At 39.4% G+C, this 24,814-nt stretch overlaps 3 protein-coding genes across 4 annotated transcripts; 1 reads left to right on the plus strand and 2 right to left on the minus strand.

Annotated features, from left to right (window-relative positions):
* Positions 1–7,504: 7,504 nt before the first annotated feature.
* LOC127372832 (serine/threonine-protein phosphatase alpha-2 isoform) lies at positions 7,505–14,924 on the minus strand. Its single transcript, XM_051416683.1, has 7 exons — positions 14,545–14,924; positions 13,319–13,450; positions 12,376–12,606; positions 11,399–11,503; positions 9,256–9,479; positions 8,549–8,683; positions 7,505–8,415 (listed from the first exon to the last, which is right to left on the minus strand). The coding sequence occupies exons 1-7, from the start codon at positions 14,597–14,599 to the stop codon at positions 8,320–8,322; spliced, it is 978 nt and encodes a 325-aa protein (XP_051272643.1). The 5' UTR covers positions 14,600–14,924; the 3' UTR covers positions 7,505–8,319.
* A 155-nt stretch (positions 14,925–15,079) lies between these two features.
* On the plus strand, positions 15,080–21,299 carry pelo (pelota mRNA surveillance and ribosome rescue factor). The gene is made up of 13 exons (XM_051416672.1): positions 15,080–15,527; positions 15,999–16,091; positions 16,725–16,875; positions 17,363–17,453; positions 18,480–18,643; positions 18,907–18,967; positions 19,224–19,385; positions 19,469–19,515; positions 19,625–19,698; positions 19,796–19,867; positions 20,134–20,208; positions 20,318–20,349; positions 20,773–21,299. The coding sequence occupies exons 1-13, from the start codon at positions 15,487–15,489 to the stop codon at positions 20,865–20,867; spliced, it is 1,158 nt and encodes a 385-aa protein (XP_051272632.1). The 5' UTR covers positions 15,080–15,486; the 3' UTR covers positions 20,868–21,299.
* A 73-nt stretch (positions 21,300–21,372) lies between these two features.
* On the minus strand, positions 21,373–24,809 carry paqr4b (progestin and adipoQ receptor family member IVb). Of its 2 annotated transcripts, XM_051416688.1 has the most exons (3): positions 24,340–24,806; positions 23,090–23,308; positions 21,373–22,179 (listed from the first exon to the last, which is right to left on the minus strand). In XM_051416688.1, the coding sequence occupies exons 1-3, from the start codon at positions 24,506–24,508 to the stop codon at positions 21,746–21,748; spliced, it is 822 nt and encodes a 273-aa protein (XP_051272648.1). In that variant the 5' UTR covers positions 24,509–24,806; the 3' UTR covers positions 21,373–21,745. The 2 variants fall into 2 exon arrangements, with proteins under 2 accessions (XP_051272648.1, XP_051272649.1); XM_051416689.1 differs by lacking the exon at positions 23,090–23,308 and having other exon boundaries at positions 24,340–24,809.
* Between the last annotated feature and the right edge of the window lie 5 nt (positions 24,810–24,814).

Consider the following 24,814-nt stretch of genomic DNA (forward strand, 5'->3'; position numbering starts at 1 on the left):
TTATTTCTCTTTTTTTATGAGGAAGAGAAGGGAGCGGGGAGATATGGCGCGGTTAAAGTAGATGCATGACAGATGATATGGCCACAAATTGCAATTGAGTGAGGCACAATGGCCTCTTGTGGTGGATACAGAGCACTGAATTTGTTATTGGCCCGTAAGAACGCACCTGATTTAACAGAAAGAAATAACATGTTTCTTGTTATATACTTGCGTCGATTAGGTCTTTTTTATTTGTATTTGAAAATCTGGTAACTTTGGATTTGATCCTTTATTATTTGCTGTCCTTTGTTTGCCTGCACATTTCTTGTTTCTGACAATACACCAGTAAATCTTTTATATTGTGAAAACTTCAGTATAGAACGGAAGCGTATGTTGTCGGGCACAGACCGCGTTGATTTACAATTTGTTTTAACAGCAGTAAACAGACTGCTGGGTGGTGCAGAGTCCTCTATACACAGGAATTCAAGTTGCCGTTGCTAATCAATAAACTGACAGGTGTGCCTGTAAGAACAGCAGTGGTCAGTGCTCATCACATCTGACAGCTACAGGACACATTTTTTGCTGCAATCTATTTATTCCTGCCTCATGTTGTTGTGTGCAGTGTCACAGTACAATTTGTTCTCAGTGTGAAAAACTCTTAAAAAGGCACTAGCATAACAAGTTTGAGTTCTCCAAGGTTTATTATTGGTCAGACTTCTACTGGAAAAAAATGAACTGCTTTCAGTGTTAGCCACCTGGATGTAGGTGATTGATTTTACAGTTACATTTCATTTGAATGTCACCCCCATTTAAAAGTGTGGCCATAAAGCATAGACTGGGTGGTCAGCAAATTCAAACAAAATCAGGCTAAACAAATTGTGCTTGAGGGAGACAGAAAACAGCCATTTGAGTGGGACATTACAGTATGAGGGTCTTTACAAGGGTCATATATAGATCAATAATGACAATTAAACATGTTGGTGGTGTTGTGTCATTTGAACCAATTGAAACATAACTTTACACAGAATAATAATAATAATAATAATAATAATAATAATAATAATAATAATAATAATAATAATAATAGCACTATCCTTTACAATCTTTATTTTTATCACAGCAGTGTTCACTGCCGGGCTTCTGTCTTATTTTTAACTTTTATAACTGACAAACACGGCTAATTTCACTCTTCTATGATGCAGCTTTGTATTTAAGGAATTGTTTTTGTTTTACTTAAAGTGACAATTTGCACAACTGCCTGACTGACCAGACTGATTTACATGACCTCAAAGACTCACATCATGGTGTGAACAACCATAAAGTGAGCTTTAAGACTGCTGACTAGCCAGTAAAACTGCTGAAGATTGAATGCCGAAATCCTTTTTAAAGTTTTAAATTCAAAATCATTCCACTGGATAATTTATTTTTAACTTGATATGATTTATTTTTGTCAGATTTTAAATGCTTTTTCTTCTTAAAACCTGTTTGTTTTCTTCAAGATTTGTACTTATATGTGTTATAATATATGCATTTGTGTGCTGTTATTGATACTGTATGTATAAATTGTGTGAAGAAAACTCAATCTCTAGTCACAAGGACCCTTATGGACTGTAAGGGGGTCAGTGATTTGTGTGGTAATAAAGTTAATGAAAAGGTTAATAACATTTATTTTAGTCCAGCTCATTACTTTACACCGCTATCATGACTCATCAGTATGATTTCTATGTTGAGAGGACACAGCTCAGCTTGCTGTGTTCCCATTAACAAATGGAGAAAAAGTCTATATAATACATTTAAACAAAGAATACACATTTATAATGTTGAATAAACATTTCATGCATCTAAACCTCATTTACAGTACTTAGTAACTAACTGCTGACGCACTATATAACTGAGGCCATATTTACAGTATTACACTATTTGTAACACAAACATGAGCTCCTGCTGCTCCTCCACAGAGAACTTCTAAAATAGGAAGATGTTTTTATGGATGCTTTCAAGTTTTTCCAATCAGCTGCTGGTGGCTAACTGACCTGTCGCTCTGGCCTATTGGTGAGGGGCAATTCCTTTCCCAGAAGGTAAAGTACAATAACTATGATGTAGAAAAGAGCCAACAAGGGCAGAAAGCATCTAGTTTAATGCATATTTTAAGTGTTTTAGGTTTAACAATATAACTAAAATACCCATTCTCTTTTAATGGTGTGTACTAAGCTGTATAGTGTATGCATGCATATAATCGAAGCAAATATATTCATACAACACATCTTTTATTAGGATTCAAGTAAGTATTGAATTTTTGTTCTTCTACATGAATACAATAATTTTCCAGATTCCAGATGGTAATTAACCATAATTCCTGCGATGATGAGTGTGCAAAATCCACACTACAGTTAGCAAGATATCTACACCCCATCCAAACGTTTAGGAACTCTAAGTATATTCAACTTTAAATGGATATTCCCAACATCTACAAGTAACAGGCACTAACATTTGGCACTATATTTATGTTACATTAACTTTTTTTTGTTCCCAGACAGGTTGCTAAAACATTTTATTCTTATTCTGTTCTGCCAGTGTCCCCATCTCTGTTTCACCCAGCCGTTCTCCAGGCCTCAGCTGTTGTGCAGCCGTTGACCTCTGAGATTTGGGGGCTGTGATAGGGGTCGGCCTGTCAGTGTCTCCCTCAGGGCAGAGCTGTGACATTTAACTCAATATCCCAGAAGGATAAGGTTTCTCCCTCGATCCCCTCCATCTTCCACCTCTGTCTATCTCTGAAGTGTCAGTAGCCTTCGGGTACAGGGACTACTACAGCGTAAACCCTAGCTGGGACACCCATCACCTCCAATTCCCACCGTGGCGCTAACATGCCACGCCCTTCGTGCCAGGCTGAGGGATCACCATGTGCCGTCTTAACCCATCGTGCCCTCCCTCCTCCGTTTGTGAACTCTATACATGTTCCCAGTTCTGTACAAGTGTTAAGTGCTGTGGCGGTGCAGCTGTACGCACGCCTATCTTTCGCAACTAAGTCTGTCTCTGCTGACTTGCACGGCACAAGCCAAGTGAGAGGGACAAGGCGACATTTGTCACTTAAAGACGCGGAGCCAGGAAAGACTGACATATTTCCTAAATGAGGTTATTGTCATTAACAGCATATTCTGTTGCACATTGTATAGTGTCCGGCTGATCTATATCATCCATTTGTGGGTGATGGAATCCTCATTCACAGTAGCTGGTAAACATTAACACACTTTCATTCATCTAGAACTATTAAAAACAACTTAAAGTAATTTGTCAGCTAGGCAGTGTCATTCTCATGCTGAAGTAACAGACTGAAATACTGGTCTTTTTTTTAAATAACACTCTCACTCAACAGACTCTATGCACTAAGTTAAGACTACAGCAGCATCTTAAAGGTGGTAACAGTGATTCTGGAGAAAAGATAGTCGATTGTTGAGTCTCTCTCTGGTCGTCATTAGAGTTGTTCCAATACGGATACCAGCATTGGAAATTCCTCCAATAGGGACCCTGCTACTCCTCAGCAGTGTCCCGTTCACCATTTTTTCCCCAGGATAGCAAAGTCATGACCCCTCCCCCCTCCCCCCACTCTGACTCTGACAAAGGGTTTAACCTGAGCCAGGCCATACAACAATTGTATTCATTTATTTTTAACGCACATGTATTGGATTGGTACACATAACGATACGCACAGTCCAGGTATTGGAACTGGTATCGGGAAGGAAAAAAATTGTATCTGAACATCTCTAGTCGTTAAATACTTTAAAAAAAGTTTTGGTTATGGTAAATGGCAAACAAACAAAGTGGGTTGGAGCGAGCCACGCGGCAGGTGGCGTTCCTGCTCCCAGGACTTCAAACAGCAAAGCTTTGGGTTGCCAAAATCAGTCAGTATTTCACAACCTGGGAATGAGACTCAAAAATCCACCATCTTCGTCCAGAATAACTGAAACCACCTTTAAGTGTACTTCTTCAAACTTGCATCCAAAATCTGCAGGTTTGTTACGATCTTTAACGTTTTTAGGCGCATGCAAAATAAATTAGGGGACCGGGAGGTTATAAAATGAAATAACATGTGAGGTATTGACAGTGAGGACATAATTAGTACTGGGCAATAAGGCATTGGATAAAAGAGCTACAGTGTCAGTGTTAGCTGGGTACTTGTTACAGCATTAGCTAATAGTAATAATAGAAGTGGCAGCTGAGTCTCTGAATCCAGAATTCCTCACGAGATATAAATAGAGCAGGTGACACTGTGCTGCTGGGCCTGGCACCACGACAGCTTTGCGGCTTTTTTATTTCAGAATGCTGGACCTTTAGTTCAGGCTCGTAAGTCTAACTTTCATCTATTGGGAGAAAATAAGACAGGATGTTGGAGGGCACATTCGACTCCACACAGCGTCATCAGTATCCATGTGGCCCATCGGGCTAGAGAGTTCCTGGTTGTTCACACCATTCCACACACTTAGGGCTGTACTATAAAAGCCATGAGGGAGCCGACAGGAAAATGAGCCTGTTGATCAAAAGTGTCTTTCATTTTACTGATAGGGTGTCATTTACTTGGCTGGTTCTGCATTTTTTAGAGACCTGTGTTTTTAATTTACAGGCAAAGACACTTTGTTGGGTAACTCAAGCTCTGCAGAATCAGGCACAGCATCCTGTTAGTTTTACTGGCTGAGATCAATTCAGACTTACACCTGCCTCGAGTCAGTCAATGTACAGTAAAGTTGATTCAGTATTCCCGGGAGATAGCAGCAGATACGTTTGGTTGACTATATTATGAACTACGTGGGTAGTAAGGAGTTACATTTACTTCATTACATAGAGTAACTTGTACTAGTTGAAGTAGTTTTAATGCAGCATACTTTCACTGTACTCAAGTACTTTCACTTTTTTTGCATTTGCAGACACTTGCTGCACATTTATTCATTCATTTTAATGATGTTTATGTAGCCATGGAAATGTTGTGTTCATACTTGAAAGACAAAGAAGTGGAATGGTATTATTTCAACTACTGTCTAATCAGGAAACGATGTGACACTAAATCTTTACCTGTATCTTTCTTTTTTACTCATGAAGTTATGAAGCAGCTTTTTTAGTAGATACTCGATTATTTTAATGACTAATTTTATTTCAACTTGAGTCCTTGGTATCATAAAGTAAACATACTTTCATTTGAGTGCCCTTTTGCACATACAAATACAACATAAACCTCCTCAACCTTACAATAAATTTACTGGCACTTTACATCTTTATCTGCTGTTCTTCCTGTGATGTTTTTATCTGCAGTCTTTATTTAAGTTTCATTATTATATTATTATTATTATTATTATTATTATTAAGTGGATTATATTTCACAATTTAAAACATTGTTTGATGTTCACATTGTTGAACACGTTTCCAGACTGCTTCCAGACTTTTTCTTATTTGGATGTCTGAACAAAATCCTCCTGAAGTTTCATAATAGCAGTCATAAATTAAACCGCTTAGTATTTCAGGCCAGCATAGCTGTGTGAACTAGTATGTACAGTATTTGGTATCATCTGAAAGATGAACTCTTATACTACATCTTCAATGTCTCGTCTATTTCCAGTATCTTATCTAACCAAGACACTATTTTTAGCTTAATAGCTATGACTGATGGCGCAACCACAAAAACACCCTTTTCTAACAGCACTGAATAAACCGTAGTAAACCTGCACACGTCGGAAACAAGGTCACATTTGAGTCCTCAAGACTCACTGACCAACATACAATTTGCAAACATAATCCAAAAGAAGTGCCACAGTAAGAATTGAGGGCGACTTTAAATAATCAAGTCTATCATATAACTGTGCAACCTACATATTCATGCATCATAAACATCTTCTATACTTAACCACATTATCTTATGCAGAGAGGTTCAAAAAATGGTAATTGTTTCTGTGTCAATTTGTCAAGAAGTTTTTCTGGAAAACATACAGTGGGGACTTCATCTTACTGGACTTTTGAAATTTAGGAAACATAATTATTAATATCAAGCTACAGGGACAGGAAATTACACAAAAATCCAAACCCAAATCTGAGTTTTAACCTTCACCTTTCACCTCAATGGTCCTGTAAAAGGCAGGCAAAATGATGGACGGAGCGCCTTGAAGAAGGGTGTTGATGACAGGAAGACGAATGAATGCAAAAAGAGCCAGAGAAATGCCTAAGAAGGAAATGTGATCCTTTTCTTATAAATATAGAACGAGGAGTGTAAAAGAGAGGTACATCGTTTTCAACACAGCCACTACGTAGCAACAGAAGGTGAATATTATTCTAAATATTAAAAATGATTAATTACATTTATACCAGCTTATTAATGGGGTTAGGATTTTACACTACATTTTTTAACTACTGCAACAGTAGACCGCCATAGTTACTTTCAGGCATAAATCCAAAGTTAACCTTAACTTGGGAAAATGTTCAGCAATGAGCATTTTGTTAACTAAAGCTCTTCAGTGTTTCTGTCTCAGTTGAGTGGATCCTCCGACTGGAGGTGACAAAAGAGCTCAACAGCACCTCCATGTGGACAAACACTGAACATATCCAAGGCATACCGTACATTAACAGTTAATAATAGCAGGATTCACTGTAGCTGAATAGTAGTTTACATCGTTTTAGAAACCATATTGCTTGTGTGGGCACATCTATTTTACAACGTTAGATTAAGTTCAGGCTAAATTATCGCTCGTACTAACAGTAATTTTAAATACTCGTTTGAATCTATAAAAATAACCAGTATGATGAATGTAATTAAATCACATTTCAAGCAAAGATGCCAAAAATTAGCTGGTTCCAGGCTTTTCTTTGTCTTACATGATAGTGAAGTGAATCTTAGATTTTGGGTTGTTTATTTGACAAGATATTTGATGACAACGCCTTGTCTTTAATAAATTGTGACGGGCATTCGTCACCATTCCAGACCAAATGATTGAGACAATAATAGGCACATTAATAAATAATGAAAATAAGTTGTAGCCCTAAAACAATGAAATACACTTCCAAAAATCAGCTTAATGTTAGAAAATGCTATTTCATTCAGTTTCCTTTAACAATTGTTGTGTATTGCTGGTTATTATTTTATTCCAGGTGTTATTTTAAATCTGTAATAAATGCGACCCGCATTAAAGTGTAATTGTGAAATTTTCATAATAACAAGCCGGGGAGCACTTTCTTTGGATAGCACACCTAGAGATGGTTTATAGAGTATTTGTAACATTTAACGGTTTGGCTTTGTCTGGACATGTTTAACAGATTATAGAATATATGTACCTAAACTGAACTAAAACTTCATATAAGAAGACAGTTGTTGTTCTAAACTAATAAGCAGTTAGAATTTTACAAATACTCTTTAAACACAGGCAACTCTCATTGTACCGTTAGTGGTAACCAGATATACAAACATCTATTTGAAGGGAATTCATTACAAATCCACATTTAGCTCAGCAGATACAGGATCACAATACAAATGACTAGTAGACATTGAAGCTCAGATTCTCGCTTTATTGGTCAACTTGATGAAAGACTACAAAACGAATTCACAAAAAATCTCTTTCAAGTAATCAAATCTGTACAAACCTAAACTGTATGGGGTTTTTACAGCTCTGGCTCATATGAATCTGAAGAGTCATACGCATGTGTGTGTGTGTGTGTGCGTGCGTGCGTGTGTGTGGGGGGTTAAGCATGTGCTTGCTCTTGTGAGACAAGGTGACGTACTCATTCCCGTACAAGGATACTGAGGAGCCACACTCAAATAGGCAAGACACTGCATGCATGCACACACGCGCACACACACACACACACACAAACACACACACACCTGTGTTTGAGATTTTACAGTACAGAGGACAGGGAAAACAAAATACTTCCCCCCTCCACAAGTACACACACATCACCTGCTGGCAGGGGTTTGCTGCTAAATTCATCATGTGAGCAATTTCCCGCCGTCTCCCAAACCCTGCATTTCAGTCAAAATTACTGTACAGACAGACACTGTGGTTTCAACCTTTCCACGGGAAGAGTGGTAAGAGAGAGGGGAAAGTATAAATCTCTAATACTCTCACACAAAATGTACACGTGCACACATGATTTTAATGCTCACCGGCAGACGAGACGCGTTGGTCATCTGCGCACGCACGCACTCACTCAGACAATTCGTAACATTAAATGTTTTAAGAAGTACAGATAAAAAAGGAAAAAAGCCCTGGGTATAGGTTTGATTTCTGGCTGTTTGGTGAAAGAAAGGAGAAGAGAGGTAGAGAGGGCAGGAGGGATGGGTTGGAGGTCAAGGGCAAACTACGGGTGTCATTTCTTAGCTTTCCTTGGGGGAGTGACTGGGCGACCAGAGCCCATGCCTCCTCCACCGCCATAGAACAGCTTCTTGTCTGCAGGTTTGAGAATCTGTGGAAGGGAGACAAAGAACAAAACTGAGCAAAAAAAGGTCACAGAAACATTTTACATAATTTTTAGAAAATGTTGATGAAGGTCGGTTTTATCAGAATCTACTATAAGGTTTGGTTGGTCTGTTGCTTACCTGGAATGAGCACATGAGGGTCTCATCTACGCTCATCATGGCTCCGGCATTGTCGAACTCACCGCAGTAGTTTGGGGCTGAGAACAGAGTCACCAGCTGCCTCTTTGCAAAGAACTCATATCCGTCCTCGACCACCTGAGAACAAACAACAGGTTACCATGTTTTTAAAAGGAGTGAGAGAAATCTCTAACAATGGCTTGTCACCTGGATACAATGATTTGGACAACTGGAAATCATTTACAGCCTTATATAAACCAAGGTTTATGACAAAAGCATCATAAATACTTTGCTATCACCTGAAACTGCCTTCATGGTAATCAGTAAAACTGCACTGAAATCCAACAGTGCTGGACTGGCTAAGGGGGTTATGCAAGTATTTTATCAGTTCCACCTGACTTTTCTTCAAATATTAACTGACAGCTGTACAAGCTTGTTTGATTACAGTACTAACCTTGCATGAACTACAAAAAGGAGTTTATATAAAAAGGAGGAGCAAAGATTCCCAACACAGAAATACTGTAAAATAAAACCATAATAAAAAACCTAATAACAATCCACATCTTAACAGAGAGAGATAATCTCTTCCTACAGGTTCTACACCCAACTCCTGCCAGTTTAAACAGATGTATGGCCTTTTAATTTATTTACCGCCTTTAATTCCTACTTCTAAAACATCTTCAAGCTTAGGATCAAGGTTGTGCACTGACCTGATGGGCCCGACAAATGAGGTCCATGTCGTGTTTGTGGAGGAACTTTGTGACCACGTCGGCGCCAAAAGTGAAGGACACACCACGGTCGTTCTCACCCCAGCCCAGCACATCTTTGTCTGGGTCAGCCCACAGCAGGTCGCAGAGGAGGCCCTGGTCAGGCACATCAGTGGGGCGCATGACCCTTCGGACCTGCTCCATAGACTGGAGGTCTGGGGATAGGCCTGGAGAAGATCAATGTAGAACAGTTAAGTGTTAGACAGGAGAAAACTTTAGTTTAGTGTCAGTGATATTACACAGACATTATCAGTCCCGATGTTGTTAGGGCTGTGTTTGGTTCTAGTGGTAGCTTTCAGTTTAAACTTCAGAGACAGAAAACCCAAAACCTGGCAAAAAAGAGAGGGAAAATAGGATCTTCGGTCCGACTACCAAGGAGATCCACAGTTGCAGAATGTGCTAGGTTGAGACATCTTTCACACACACACACGCGCCTTTAAGGATTATTAGAACTAAAAATGTGATTTAAAACAAAACCACAATATAAATAGTATCTTGATATCAATATTACAACCAAAATAAATTAAATGTATACAGAATTGTGATATAAAATACATTGTCTCCAATAACAAATCAGACCTGCAATCACCCTAAATTCTGACTGACAGGCCTTTTTATAACCCATTATAACTATTTCATTTACCTGTGCAATTTATAAACACAAAAGGGAATAAGGCCTGTTACATTACGTTTTTGAGCTGAAATAATTAGTAGATTAGTCAAATCGACAGAAAGCTAATCTGCAACTATTCTAATTAATAACAAAAATTACAGACATTTCCCGCTTACAGCTTCTCAAAGGTGAAGATTTGGTGCGGTTTTGTGAACTTATACGATTAAAAAATTAATACCTTTGAGTTTTGGGGTTGTTATTCAACAACACAAAACATTTTAAAAAGTTAATGGGGACGTTTTTTTAAAGGACCAGTGTGTAGGATTTAGTGACATCTAGTGGTCAAGAAGACGACTGCAAGTATTTTAATACAGTTCAGCCTGTAGCTTCTATGAGAAAAATCAGCAAAACTTGTGAAATGAGCTACAGTACAAACATGGCGATTCAAAATTGTGGCCTCCGTGGAAAACAACCCACTCCCTCTGTAGATAAAAACAGCTCATTCTAAGTTAACAAAAACATGATACTTATTTTTTTTAATTTATACAGACTAATGAAAACATACCAATCAATATTATATTCCATTTCTGCCAATAGATCCTCCTCAATGTTACACACTGGACCTTTAAAGTATTTTATAGACTGAATAATATAAAGTGCAGATTTATACATAAAACTAATCCTTAGTTGCAGCTCTACAAAGTAGGATCCACTGGAACACACTTTCAATTGTGTATATATGTATGTATGTGTGTATATGTATATGTATATATATATATATATATATATATATATATATATATATATATATATATATATATATATATACACACACACACAAACAAACAAAAAAATAAATATAAACACACACACACACTACTACAAACACACACACACACACTTAACATTAAGGTGATCAACAAATGATGGATTGAGAGCAAACACACAATATCCTGTCTGTGTGTTCTGTAACTTACGTAAGTTTTTATGTTCAAAGGAGAGGTGGTGTTCACCCTCATGATTATCAGCGCCTGTTTACATATCTTGCATAGTGGGTCTCAGACAAGAGATAGCTATGACTTGCTGTTGGAGTCACATTGTCTGAGCCCTTGGGTCTATGTTTTTAGTATTCCAGGCACTGCAGAACTACTGCAGTTCTTCACAGTTGTGTCCCTTTAATTTTAAAATCAGATGATTTCTTATAGTCACAATCTGTTAATGTTGCACTTGTACGTATATCAAAACGTTACTATTTTCTACTTGTTAGTAGTAGGAGTGATTAGAAATAAGAAATTAAAGTCACTTTATAGCCATGATTGCAGAACAGGGCAAGAATATATAAATCACCAAGAAATTAAGATCCCACAGTCCTGCAGGTCTTTGGCCATTATGTTGACAGTAACAACAGTGCAGAGGCGAGTTTGTGTGCGCGCGCTCTGGATAGAAGCCAAATGAACTGTTTGATGAGGATACCTCCATGGCAACAGAAGATCTTCTCGTCAACAATGGCTGCAACAGGCAAACAGTTGAAGCAGTCAGTGAAGGTCTTCCACAGCTTTATGTTGTATCGCCTCTTACCTGTGGGAGGAAACCACAATATCTTGGTCACAATCTAATCTTGAGATGAATAAAATCTCAACAGCTGCACCTATTGCATCACATTAGAAACAACATTTTACATAATCCTAGCTCTGTGAATAGCAGAGAGGCATGTGATTAATCACTACTGCCTGATCATGCCCCTTAGCCCGAAGCCTAGTGTACAAAGAGGTTATCTGCATTGTAGCCTTTTTTTCTCCCCTTTTCTCTTAACTAATGCGCGAGTTTCCTCATCAGGTTTAAGAGAACAGCTCCCACTCTGACTCAGAATTTATAAACAATGTTCGCATTGCTTTTCTTAGTCTGCTATATAGTTACATGTCTAGACTTTTTTCAAAGTGAAAGGCACATTTGTTTGATAATGAAAATACAAGGGATGATATTTAGCTAATGCGGTTAAACCTTTGCTCAACAATAACTTTGATTGTCTTCAGATGTAGATGGTAGAATAAAGCAGTAGTGGAAATGTTAAGTGAATTTTAAGTTTCTACCAGCCAGTGTAGCCTGTATAAGTGTTTATGTCTTGACTCCAAAACACATGTTGTGAAATATACCAATTAAGATGATGAGACAAAATGGAATAATAATTCTTATAACAATATGTACTGTACACTTGAAGATTACATAAGACATCTCTTGTACAAGAGAATTTATGTCTACTCTTTACGCAACTTTCTCTTTTCCGGTTTTAACATTTTAAAAATCTGCGCATCTGAACAATGAAAGTATTGCTTAGACTATGCAAAAGCCTACAGGCTTGGGCTTACATTTTTAGCCAACCGCAGGGAAGTGTAGTCAGCAGTGGTAATATTAATTTATGTTTGTATCTTCATGCATGCCATGTGACTTACACTCATCGTAGAAGCCATATATTCTGTTAATGGAGGCGCACTCATGGTTTCCTCTCAGCAGAAAGAAGTTTTCTGGGTATTTGATCTTGTAAGCCAGCAACAGGCAGATGGTCTCCAGGGACTGCTTGCCTCTGTCTACATAGTCCCCCAGGAACAGGTAGTTGCTCTCTGGTGGAAAGCCCCCATATTCAAACAGCCTCAGCAGATCATAGTACTGCCCATGAACATCACCTGGTGAGATAAGCATGGTTAGAGTGGAAACAGCAAGGTTGGTCAAAGGTGTGATTATCATGCTGTGTGTATGTGCACAACAAAAGGTAAGGGACATGGATAGAGGTACAACAACACTTGGCACCCTGCAAATTAACAAAAATGATTGGCCATGCATTATTTTAAATGAACACTCTGTTATTCTGGTGTTGCTGGACTAGTTTTTTTGTGATGATCAGACAACTAACCGATTGTGCAAGTTTGCCCTTAGTGTGAGGATGCAGGTGATTCTCACTGCAACTCATACATGGCCATTTCCTGAAATTTGCAGGCGGTTCCTTTAAACTACCATTGTGCTATTAAGTGGCATCAACAGCATGACACCAGAGGGAAACTCCAGAGAGACTTGGAGTGCAAAACAGCACTGCACTAAAAAGCCAATATTATCAGTTGATCCCTACATTTCTGTAATGATGCAAAACGAAGTCACTGCCATGCACTGTATATTGTCCTTAAAATTGTTTCCTTTTTAAAATAAGTGCATTTTAAATCAACTATCCTTTGAAAATCAATTTACATCTGTTTAGAAGAATGCATAGCATAATGTGAATGTAAGCTTCCTCATAAAGGCCCGGCATTATAAGCTACAACAAGCAATCTGAGAGTGTTTGGAAATGCTATGCGACCATACTTAAGAATTCCCTTGACTCTCAAGAACACAACTAAGCCTCACCACAAATCTTGAGGGGCGCCTCAAGTTCGAGCAGGATTGGCTGGCTGAGGAAGATCTCCCGGGATTTGAGGCAGAGACCACGGATTTCATTCTCTGTCAGCTGAACATTTTTGCCAGGTCTGGAGCCTTTCACTGTGGAGGGAAAAATCCAATAAGAGTGGGAAATAGTGCACCATAAACACAGCAGAGTTTATTATTTATACTAATTTGTTATGTGGAGTATATAGTAGAATTGTGCAATTCAAAAGAGTGTGCAAAAATGCATCTTGTAAACATATTTTTTAAAAGACAGAAGTGACGCTGTTTAGTATCTATCACAAACTCTTTTCTCCATCATCAGAGTCATCATGATTATATAAAATTTTTAATTTAAAATTGAAATGTGGAGCAAGAAAAAGGAAGATTTCTTACAATCACAATCTGTATGCTGTGCACTCAAAAAACAAAGTCAACTTTTTAAAAATTTAAATAACTTTAGTATTTTTTAACATCTATAAATGCAGTAAAGGAGCAAATATGCATATGCTCTAGGTTAAAGTTTAGAGACAAATCCTGGAGCTACCCCATAAATAGTGAAAACTAGAAACACTCATGACTCTCTGATACCACCCAGAGGGCTTTTACATGTTGTTTTTCTTCTAAATTACATGTCTGAGCCCACCCTGCAAACATAACTCGTTTGAGTGTAAATATTAAGCAATAATACTAAGAGACCAGTATGGACTAAGCTAAACAATGCCACCTGATGATAACACATTTAAGCTGTGTTCCCATTTTAGGGTCGGGAAAAAAAATAAAAAAAGCGCATTAGGGTAACAATAAAAGTAGATCCATAAATTTTTAAAAAGAAATCTAAAAAAAATATATATGTAGCGTTATATTTATTCACTTTACATCCTTTTTTAAAGTGATAATTCAGGTCAACGACATCAACCAACAATAGGGCGAGATTTTCTAACGTGAAACACAAACACAAACGCCGACTCGCTGAGTATTAAACGCGGGCGAGTGGGAACAACAAAAGATTAGTTTACTGCGAGAAAGATGCTATCGACCAAACACAGCTGACGGCCAGCAGCCTGCACATTTCAGACCCTGTGTTTCCTCAGCAAGAGGCAAAAGATGAACTTCACAGGCTAACGTAGCATCGGTGGCTATCGTTGTCTAGCCTGTTAGCTAAAATGGCTACCTCGGTGAATAAATATCGAGCGAAATACTGAACTTACCTTCCAGCAGACGTTGTATAATGGAGTCGATGTTCAACTTATCGGCTTCTGCCATGCTATTTTCCTCTATTCTTTCCGGTTTCTAACAATCCCTGCGAAGTAAAGACGTCGTAGCTGTCGAGTGACCGTTAGCTCAACTGGTTGAGCGTTAATCGGCTATCGTTAGCCCGCTAGCTCGCTAACCTTGGGGAAGAACTGGCAACCTCAAACTGTGAGGCTGGACGCTGGATTGTTAGAGACGTGGTGGCTGTCATGTACTTCAGAAATCCGCCGTAGTCAACTAATTTCCATTAGATGTCCGAATTCACTCCGAGCATTCGTGTTTTTTCTCGTGACAACGGTGTTTCTGCCGTAGCTGCTAGCACCATGCCATCGACCAAAAAAACGGGCTAAACGAGCGTTAGCTGAAAGCGAGGTTGAACGGAAGAGGGAGGACAATTCCCGTTCTCCCATTGGTCAGTTTCGACGATGGGCGGTATTTGAGGGATCCATTCTTCCCTCTGATTGGCTGCTTTCAACGTCGGTCAGCATTTACTTATCTCAAACCACAATGTAAAAACGACAGTCATTCTCGGGTATATCTCACGTTTTTATTGGCGTTTAATGAACGATTGTGTCACACGGTGCAAGATGAACCGCGTTTATTCACGTTTGCGCCACTCTTCGTGTTGGTGTCGCTGTGTATTTGTTGCGCAGTAAAGCGACACCCACGGAAGTGACCAAGATGGGAAGCATTGACGACGTAATTCGGGATGACGCAATGTCCCAGCGCCTGGCAACACGCACCGAGTGATTCATTTTTAAGTTGAGAGATGGCTTAGCTAGTTAGCTCATTCACAAAGATAAACATGACTCTAACTCGGATAAACGTTAACGTATCTAGTTTACGCTAATAGTAATAATACTTTCTGTTTGTATTATACCATATACCACCATCCGACCATGAAGTTGCTCCATAAAGACATTGAAAAAGATAACGCCGGGTGAGTGAGTGGCGATAGCTAATGATAGCAAGCATGCTATTTCGCAGCTGACTGTACATGTGTCAGGTTAGTCGTGGTAAATGTCCGTCTGTGATTTACATGTGTACCGGGAGAGAGGTGGATTGGTTTTGGATTGATACAGAAATGGTCCCTTTTGTAGTTAATATGAAGTAACACAAAGGTCACCTAATATAACTGTGTTAGCATAGATGGTGTTACTCAGACCCTGTGGATATTGACTGAGCACACAACACCTCAGGTGGTAAACAAAACAAACCAAGATTGTGTTACAATTGAGATGTACACTCAATAATTACTGTAGCAGCATGGGTGCTCCTCTGTCACTGCCCCTAACAATGGCTTGACATTTAAAAGTAAAACCATATCCACCGTTGAATTTAACTTATCACTAACATGAATGACACTAATTCAGAAGCTGGCTTATTGATGGCCTGTGGGTTTTTTTTTCAGGCAGGTGACTCTGATGCCAGAGGAGGCGGAGGATATGTGGCACACCTACAACCTGCTGCAAGTGGGGGACAGCCTGAGAGCCTCCACCATCAGGTAACTACTAACATCTATCACATAAAGGCAGCAGCTGAAGCCCAGTAGTGCAGGCCCAGGTATCTGACAGTTCATGGAGAAGGATGTTTGTTTTGTTATATTAGAGCACTGCAGAATTACCATTGCAGTCTCATTCTGGACCTGTGTCATTTGTCAGTATGTCCTTATTCCGTGAGCTGATCAAGGTTCAGCTTCCATCTACCATTACAACCACTGATTAGATTTGATAAACACTTAACATAATCAATGAAAGCTACACAGGTTGACTCTGTGGTAACATGACAGATCTGAATTGGAGAGTTGCAACAGATGACATTACTTCTGCTATTGCAAGAAGTCTCTTTGTGCACGACCTCACATTCACATCTCTGTCGTAAATCCTCTCCTTTTTTGGAGAACATATTTACATATTTCTTTCAAGGCTTCCACAATGCCCACAGCCACATATACTTTGTTGTTAAACTATTAGCACTCAAGACTTTATGTCTTGCCCTGACACAAATGCAAGTATGTAGACACAAGGTTTTAATACCCCAGTGAAGCTCAGGTCAGTGTCCAGTCTCAAAAACACACAGGACTTATCATCACAGTCGCAACTAGTCCAACTAAGTCCATTTTCCCCTGTTCCCACAGGAAGGTGCAGACAGAGTCCCCTACTGGAAGTGTGGGCAGCTCTAGAGTTCGGACTACTCTGACTTTATGTGTGGAGACCATCGACTTCGACTCCCAGGCCTGCCAGCTGAGAGTAAAGGGCACTAACTTAGAGGAGAACCAGTATGTCAAGGTCTGAGATTTCTAAGCAACATGATGGTTGCTGTCATGTCACATTCATGATGATTGACTTTTCTAAGTTGTGCAGAGGGACTAGAGAAATAAAATTAGAAAAAATTTAGATTTAAATGAAGGCTTTAGAAGTAATTTGAGATTATTACACATGTAGATAGTGTCTGATAAACCTAAATGATTTTTAGGATTTGCAGATAAGGCACTTTTGGTGTATTTACTGTAAAAGGATTTCTATGTGAGATCGTTGTTGTGGACATTATATATAATATACTAACTATATACTTCATGTGTAGTTAACATAGACTTAAAAGAATCATGTTAAAGGATAACAGCAGTGTAACTTATTATTAATCCTGCACAAAGATCTGAAGGCTCTCTCTTTTCTGCAGTTTTTTGTCATTACCCTGTCATACTATTCAGTTTGTCTTAATATTAACTCCTGTTTGATATAAGTAGTTGATTGTGCTTTCTTCTTCACTCATCAGATGGGTGCCTATCACACTATTGAGCTTGAGCTCAACAGGAAGTTCACTCTGGCTAAAAAGAGCTGGGACAGCGTTGTGCTGGATAGAATCGGTAAGCAGGTGCTACTGTTTACATGTGACTGAGATCACAATTTGTCTCATCCTTGTTTGTTGGGCCCGTTTAAGCTCCCATTTCCCACTTGCACGTCAACCAGGACTTGTAAACAGTAATCAAATTGACTCGAGTATGTTGTTTACCAGACAGATTTTCCTAGGCTTTAGCAACGGCACACTCAGCTGCCAAAATCTCTGCATCTATTTCCTTACAGCCATAAAACTGCATGTTAGGGTAATTTCTTGTGTTTGATTCAGATTTGCACACACTCCTTGAAAGCAGTTATTTGATGAGCACCCAAGTGTTAATAGCATTTTTATCTACTGACTTAATGAACCAAACAATGGAAACAAGCACTCTAGACTACAAATAAAGTATTCCATATTAGTGCTTGTTTTAATGTGGTTACTTTCATATGTTTTCATTCTGTTAAAACACAAAACTTTGCCTCTTTTTGTCAAATAATTGAAATTGTGAAGAACACAGGGAGTAAAAATTTCTTACAGATGTTAAGATCATGTTAAAGGTTTAAATTGTGGGTTGACAGACAGAGTTTATCTATTTAAGTCATTGCTGCTGTAATTTTCACCACAATAACTTAAATCTAAGTAGAATTTTTTTTTTTATCTTATCAATAACTCAGTTCGACTACAGGCATTAAATCAGCATCAGCATTTATTCTGGTGGTCCCAGTGGACAAAAGCAGTAGTGTTTCTACCGCCTTGTTTCTTTGGTTAAGGAGAATCCGACCCAGTAGCAGGCATTAAGAATAACTAGAAATAGTCACTCTTCTCACTGATGATCTTGATCTCGTGTTTATGTAGGTCATATAGAGGAATCAGTAGTAAATTGAGACTGTTTCATAACCAGTTAAAAGCTCCTTGTTGTATGTTTAAGTTCTAGTTCCTTTACAAGTAAAATACAATAATTAATAGCGTAACTTGAATAACATATTTGTTGATAACTAACAAAATATCCACTACCTCAGATGATCCATTTAACATTGCCTTGTCCAACCTTCAGAGCAGGCATGTGACGCAACCCAGAAGGCAGACGTGGCAGCTGTGGTAATGCAGGAGGGTCTGGCCAACCTGGTGCTGGTGACCCCCGCCATGACTCTGCTCCGTGCGAAAGTGGAGGTCACCATCCCTCGCAAGAGAAGGGGAAGCTGCACTCAGCACGAAAAGGTAGGTCATCTTTCTAACCCTAACCCTAACCCTAACCCGCGATGAGCTCAGAACTTAGATGGTTAATAGACTAATGGGTAGTGTGTTCTCCCGGCATCTCTGCTTATGAGAAACCTCTCCCGGGTTAGGATAAGAAGCACTATGAACAGAACAAGGGTTGGCAGATATATATGCTTATAAATACTTAATGCTTTTAAATGTGTAGTATTGAGACCCGGTGTATTTGTTGTCTGATGTCAAACGATCTGTCTCTCTGTTTGTAGGCGCTGGAGAGGTTCTATGAGGCTGTGATGCAGGCGATTCTTCGACACATTAATTTTGACGGTAGTTCTGCTGTGTACACTGTCACACACACACACACACACACACACACACACACACACACACATACAGCATGTTCCTGTTTTTGTCACATGCTTCTCCCTTTTTAATTTGTTGTTCCTCTGTGAGCCTCTCATATAATGCACCGAATGTGATTTTTATGGAGCCGTTATGGTTTATTGTCTTCGCTTGTTCTGAATTTAGTCAGTTTCTGTGAAATTTAATTAAGTTTCATTTCTCTTACTTCCCTTCTTACTAGTGGTGAAGTGCATCCTGGTTGCCAGTCCAGGGTTTGTGAAGGACCAGTTTATCACCTACCTCTTTAAAGAGGCGGTGCGACATGACAACAAGATCCTGCTGGAGAATAGACCCAAATTCATGCTGGTCCATTCCTCATCAGGTCACAAGTACTCACTCAAAGGTAGGAACTGATGGGCTCTGAGAATAAAACATTCGAATCTCATCACTGGGTGAAAACTCAGTGTAATGCTTGTTGTTTTTCAGAAATCCTTTCTGATCCCACTGTGACAAACAGGCTTTCTGACACCAAGGTGACTATGCGTCCTGTGATTTGTCACCTTGTTTTATTCACCATCCTATAAACTAATGCTCTCAAGCTGAAAAAAGTGATCATCTGGTATTTATGTTTACCTTTTTTAGGCAGCAGGAGAGGTGAAAGCCCTGGAAGATTTCTATAAGATGCTCCAGCATGAGCCTGACCGAGCCTTCTATGGGTGAGTGATGATGGACCAGACCAGCCAACAGGCCTGCAAGAGTCCTCATTCATCCACACTGATAATCACCAACCTTTGTATCTGTACATTCTCACAGACTGGCTCATGTGGAGAAAGCTGCTGAAGCCCTCGCCATCGACACCCTGTTAATAAGCGATAAGTTGTTCAGGTATATACTGAGAGATATTGATCTTTACATTATCTGTTTCAGATACACACTGAGGGTTGTTTTGTTCTAAAGTGGTTGATGCTGAAATGTATATGCTGCTACCAACATTTTCAGCAGTTTTCTCTCGGATTGTCTAAATTGTATACAATCAAAAACTCATGCGGTCAGACGAAGGGTTGTTAGTGATATAAACTGACAGTCAGGAACAATCACGTCTACTCTGTGTATCATCAGCATGTTTAATGTGTCTTCATGTGCATGTCCAGACATCAGGATGTCCCCACGAGGAGTCGTTACGTTCGGTTGGTGGACAACGTGAGAGACAACGGCGGCAACGTCAGGTACAGATGATCCTTTAAAAGACTGACCGTGTCAACATTCACTAAAACTTGTCAGAATATCCTTTGCCAAGCATCTAGCTGATGAGTTTTGTCTTTTTCTTTCATGCAGAATATTCTCAAGCCTTCATGTATCTGGTGAACGTAAGTTATAAAACCATTCGAATTGTATTAATTTCACATTAAAAATACACATGAAAGATTTTTATATACATATATCTTAAGTATTTATTTGACAAAAAATTGAGCAACACAATTGAAACAGGGATCCACTAGTTGTTAAAAACTCCACCGGGTACCTTTTTCTTGAGTGCAGCTCTGTTTGGTTTATTACAGTATGAGTAATACCACGCCAACATACCAACAGAACTCTGCACTGATTGGGACGGATTTACTGGTGTCATTTCAGCACACATTGATTAATTAACTTTATTTATAACCTCCTCGGTGTAAGACAACAAGAATAGACGGATACATGACCTCAACTACATGATTGTGACATAAAATCAGCCTGAAGTACTGGCTGTGTATTGCCACCATCTGATTTATCCTCGACTGTCTCCTCAGAACTGACTCAGCTGAGCGGAGTGGCTGCCATCTTGCGGTTTCCCATTGCCGACCTATCAGAGCCAGAGGACGACAGCAGCTCAGACGACGACTGATGCACAGAAATGGACCAGAGGGCTCTTATTGGGAGAAAAGGAGAGGAAGCTCGTCCAGTGTTGCAGATAACACAAGAATGCATTGACTCAGTGCGTTATAAAACAATAAAGCTGCTGTGTTATGGGCTATGTATTCCACCTCTGCAACATCCACACCTCTTTCCAGTCTGATCTACACACCCATTTTCTTTAAGTGGCGATAATTTCCAAGTAATTTGATGCAGTTTTTTGGAGCTTTGATGCTTTTGGTTTGAGGGTCTTTGAAAGGTGTGTGTTAAGTAAATGCCAATGAAAAGAAATGTAACATTTGTTGCCAAATCCAAATGAATACAGTTTAAATTCTGACATTTAGCAATATAAGAAAACTGTGATTTTTCTTTGTAGTGTATATACAGTATATCTCTCTTGCAATTAAACAACAGAAGCATTCAACTCCTTGCATTATTTCACTTTGTCACAGGAACAGTTCTCATTACGCATGAATGAAACAAGTTGGAGCAAGATATAAAAATATATCATTTATTACATACAATAGTTTTCTTTTTCCATTTTAAAACCTATTTTGGTTATGGGTAATATGACCCAAAACTACTGCATTTTAACAAACTAAAAATCAAGTTTGCTCAGGATTTTTAATTTAATATAGTGATATCCAAGTTCCACAGTTACAACACTGTAAGTTCCTCTTATTCTGCTCTGGCAAAATGTCAAATTGTAAACTTCCCTTGCAAAGAATTTCAGCAGCTAGAACTAAAGTGCATTTTGAAACATGTTCTTCTCTTTACGCTTAACTCTTCCTGCCTCCTCCTAAATCTCATTTCTATCGGCCATCAGCGTAGCCGTGAGTGTATTTGTGTGTGTACAGGACACACTTTGCATCACTCAGTAGGACACTGGTAGGTCTTAATCCAGGCTAAATCCTCCAGTGTGCCCCAATGCAGGTAGATAATTGAGCAAATAACCATGACATGCATTATCTGGTGGCTGTTGCCCCAGTTGTCAAACAGGCCTGGGCTGAAGCGTTCAGGGATCTGGATGATGTTGACCAGCCCTCCCAGTACAGCCAGAGAGTCCATGGTGACAAAGAGGCGCAGGGAGTTTGGGCTTCCCACCCCGCTGCCGTACACTCGGAACAGGAAGAGGCTGAAGCGGAACAGGGCTTGCCAGATAAATGCTCGTAGGCGCAGGATGTTAGTACGGGCTGTGGTGGCGCAGTAGATACCGTAGGCTGACAGGAGGATGTAGGCCAGCAAGGAAGCCTGTCGAATGACTGGGTAGCAAAGAAGGGTGATGTGGATGATGGGAAGGGCCCCTGGTGACAAGAGGAAAGATGTTGGTGAATAAATGGCAATGTCAGTAAAGCTAAGATGTTATTGTCTTGGTTGTTGTCAGGGCTATTTTTAGGTGTAGAGTCAGGGGTTCAGGCTTTATTTGACTCCCTAAAGAACTGAAGGCAAAAATATTCAAGTCATCAGATCTTAGAGCAATAACATTGGTCAAATATAAGGCTACAGCCACTTAGCTTACTTACAAATAGTCCCATAACCTCCAGTAAAACCACAATCTGTTATTTTTACTCTTCTCTTTTTAATGGATTGAACAATCAAGATATAGCATGTTCATTTGTGAGCTTCAGAGATACTGGTAGGCGGATTACCTGTGGACAGAGCCAGGCTAGCTGTTTCCCCCTGTTTCCAGTCTTTATGCTAAGCTAAGCTAAGCAGCTGCTGACTCCAGCTCCATACTGCACAGACAAATATGAGAATGGTGTTGATGTACTCGTCTGACTCTAGGCATAAAGCAAATAGGAATATTTGCCAAAATGTCAAACTGTTTCTTTATGACAGTTGTGAAAGGAAAATGTTCAAATTTCTTATTATTTTAATGGTCAGCACTTTAGAGACAATAAATATTTGTAATTATTAAGACATGGGGAAAAAACAAGAGTGTGAAAGTACATTCTTGACCTTAAAAAAGGTATTCTGACATAATCTTAACTCAAGGTCAACTTCCCAGTTACTTTTTAAGCTTTTTTTGTTTTTGTTTATTATTATACAATGACAATTGAGCCAACTCCAAGCTCCTGAAAAAAACTAGTAAGTGGACTTTGAGTGAAGATTAATTTGTTCAGATTTGACAACATCTCTGATTAGTTATGATTAGAACTGAAGACGTTGAATTCAGATAGAGGACAGCAGAGCCAGTCAGCAGCAACGACCTACCCAACGTGTTAACTAGGCAGACCCCGAACATGTCCAGGGAGAGCAGGGTGTCATACACATGTTCTCCTCCCACATGGTTCATGAACACATGGTAGACCACTGAGCCCACAGTGGGACAGAGGCAAGCCAGGTAGTGGACCGCACAGATCCAGATGCTGTCCACCTCCATCCAGGGGATACTAAAAGGCAGCAGCACCAAGAAAAGGAAAAAAGGGATGCCTGAGGTGAAGATTAGGAGTTGAAAGGGGGGAAAGGATAGAGGAGAAATTAGATCAAGCAAGAAAAGAAAATGAATGTTTGAAGCCTACACAGGGATGTGAGTCATTTAGAAAGCGTGTAATTATAAATCCGTACCAGTTAGTATTTTATTGAGACAATTAGACAATTAATTTGTCAGTATGACAAAAGGTATTAAGGTTTATAGGATTGATGCCTACAGAAGTAGGTTAATGGCATTTGTTTTTATAGTGAGCAGGTGCAGTGTAGAGCAAAATGAGGAATTTAATAGTCTGAGAGTGGTTCCTCTGTTTGTTTCTGTACTGGGAACAATGTGAATGTGCCAGTAAATGTTGGCTACATGTACAGAGAAACCTGAGCAACACACTAAAGCTAATACCCTTCACTTCCCCTTAGTAAGAGCGTTAGTCTTAATGATCTTATGGGATAGCCAAGAAAATGGGCCATGAAGACGATGCCTTCAGAAGTTCACAGCTGTGTGTGTGTTTTAGCTTGTGCACAGTTCAGTTTCCATCTTTACTTAAGTGAAGCTTGCATGTGTAAGTTTTACATAAAAAGCACAAAATATGTTCACATATGTTCAGAATTCTGCGACCACTCTCAGTCTATGCAGATGTGTATCTCCAGGAGGCTTGTCCAATAACACACAAGGGCAATAAGAGCTGAAAAGTGTCAGCCAACCACACACCTTTAAAGACCTTGTTAAGAGTTCGATATTTCCAGGTCAGGGATTCCCAGGGCAGATTACAGTTAATACCCCATATCCTCATTACAACACTCAAGTATGCTTGTAACTGGCCATAAGTGAGAGTAGTGGACATCTGTGATCTGTTTTGTTTGTACACCCCCCGTATGGGTTGAATGGATACAAGGTGAGAAACAGAAAGATATATTTTAATAAGATAATTAAGATGCAGTGAAAACACTTTTTTACATTTAGCCCGGACTTCATTGAGTGGATTCCTAAAGAATGAATAACAGAAAGGCAATGCACAGTTAATTTCTGGACTTACCATGTGTGTAAATGTTCCCCAGCTCATTGTGCATGTAGAAAATGCTCCTGAGGCACTCTTGAGCCGTGGACACTGGCCGGTAACCTGTCAGGACATATTTGTTGAACTGAAGGTGTGTAGGGGTCTTCGCAAAGTCCAACAACCGCGGCCCTTTGTAAAGCACCATCATGACTTCCCGCAGCCAATGCCCTCACATTTAGTTGACAGTTCAGGTTCCTTCACCATTTACATCCTAAACGAGGCCACACTCACTCACTCAGGCACGATCATGACCACCATCATTGGACAGGTGTAATTCCAAGCAAGCAACCTGTTGAGCTGGCAAAGTGGCATGCTTTCAGTAGGACCAATCAGCAAAGAGTTCTTATCCCTAAGCTGGAGTAATCCTCACAAAAAGCCATGTGCACTACGGCAGCTGCTCCTTGTCATGGCTCATAACTGACTCACACCTCAACTTCATATTGAACAGGTATAT

The sequence above is a fragment of the Dicentrarchus labrax genome, unplaced genomic scaffold (genome assembly GCF_905237075.1).
Source record: "Dicentrarchus labrax unplaced genomic scaffold, dlabrax2021, whole genome shotgun sequence".
NCBI classification, from domain to species: Eukaryota; Metazoa; Chordata; class Actinopteri; family Moronidae; genus Dicentrarchus; species Dicentrarchus labrax.

Coding starts and splice junctions, on each gene's coding strand:
- LOC127372832 (XM_051416683.1), bottom strand. CDS start 14,599: ATGGCAGAAGCCGATAAGTTGAACATCGACTCCATTATACAACGTCTG. Junction 11,504..12,375: donor ATATGGCTTCTACGATGAGT/GTAAGTCACATG, acceptor TTCCTCCCACAG/GTAAGAGGCGATACAACATA. Junction 8,416..8,548: donor CCCTCATGTGCTCATTCCAG/GTAAGCAACAGA, acceptor TCCCTTCCACAG/ATTCTCAAACCTGCAGACAA.
- pelo (XM_051416672.1), top strand. CDS start 15,487: ATGAAGTTGCTCCATAAAGACATTGAAAAAGATAACGCCGG. Junction 19,868..20,133: donor ATAAGCGATAAGTTGTTCAG/GTATATACTGAG, acceptor GTGCATGTCCAG/ACATCAGGATGTCCCCACGA. Junction 20,209..20,317: donor GACAACGGCGGCAACGTCAG/GTACAGATGATC, acceptor TCTTTCATGCAG/AATATTCTCAAGCCTTCATG.
- paqr4b (XM_051416688.1), bottom strand. CDS start 24,508: ATGATGGTGCTTTACAAAGGGCCGCGGTTGTTGGACTTTGCGAAGACC. Junction 23,309..24,339: donor GGGGAACATTTACACACATG/GTAAGTCCAGAA, acceptor TCTTCACCTCAG/GCATCCCTTTTTTCCTTTTC. Junction 22,180..23,089: donor CTGCCTAGTTAACACGTTGG/GTAGGTCGTTGC, acceptor TCTTGTCACCAG/GGGCCCTTCCCATCATCCAC.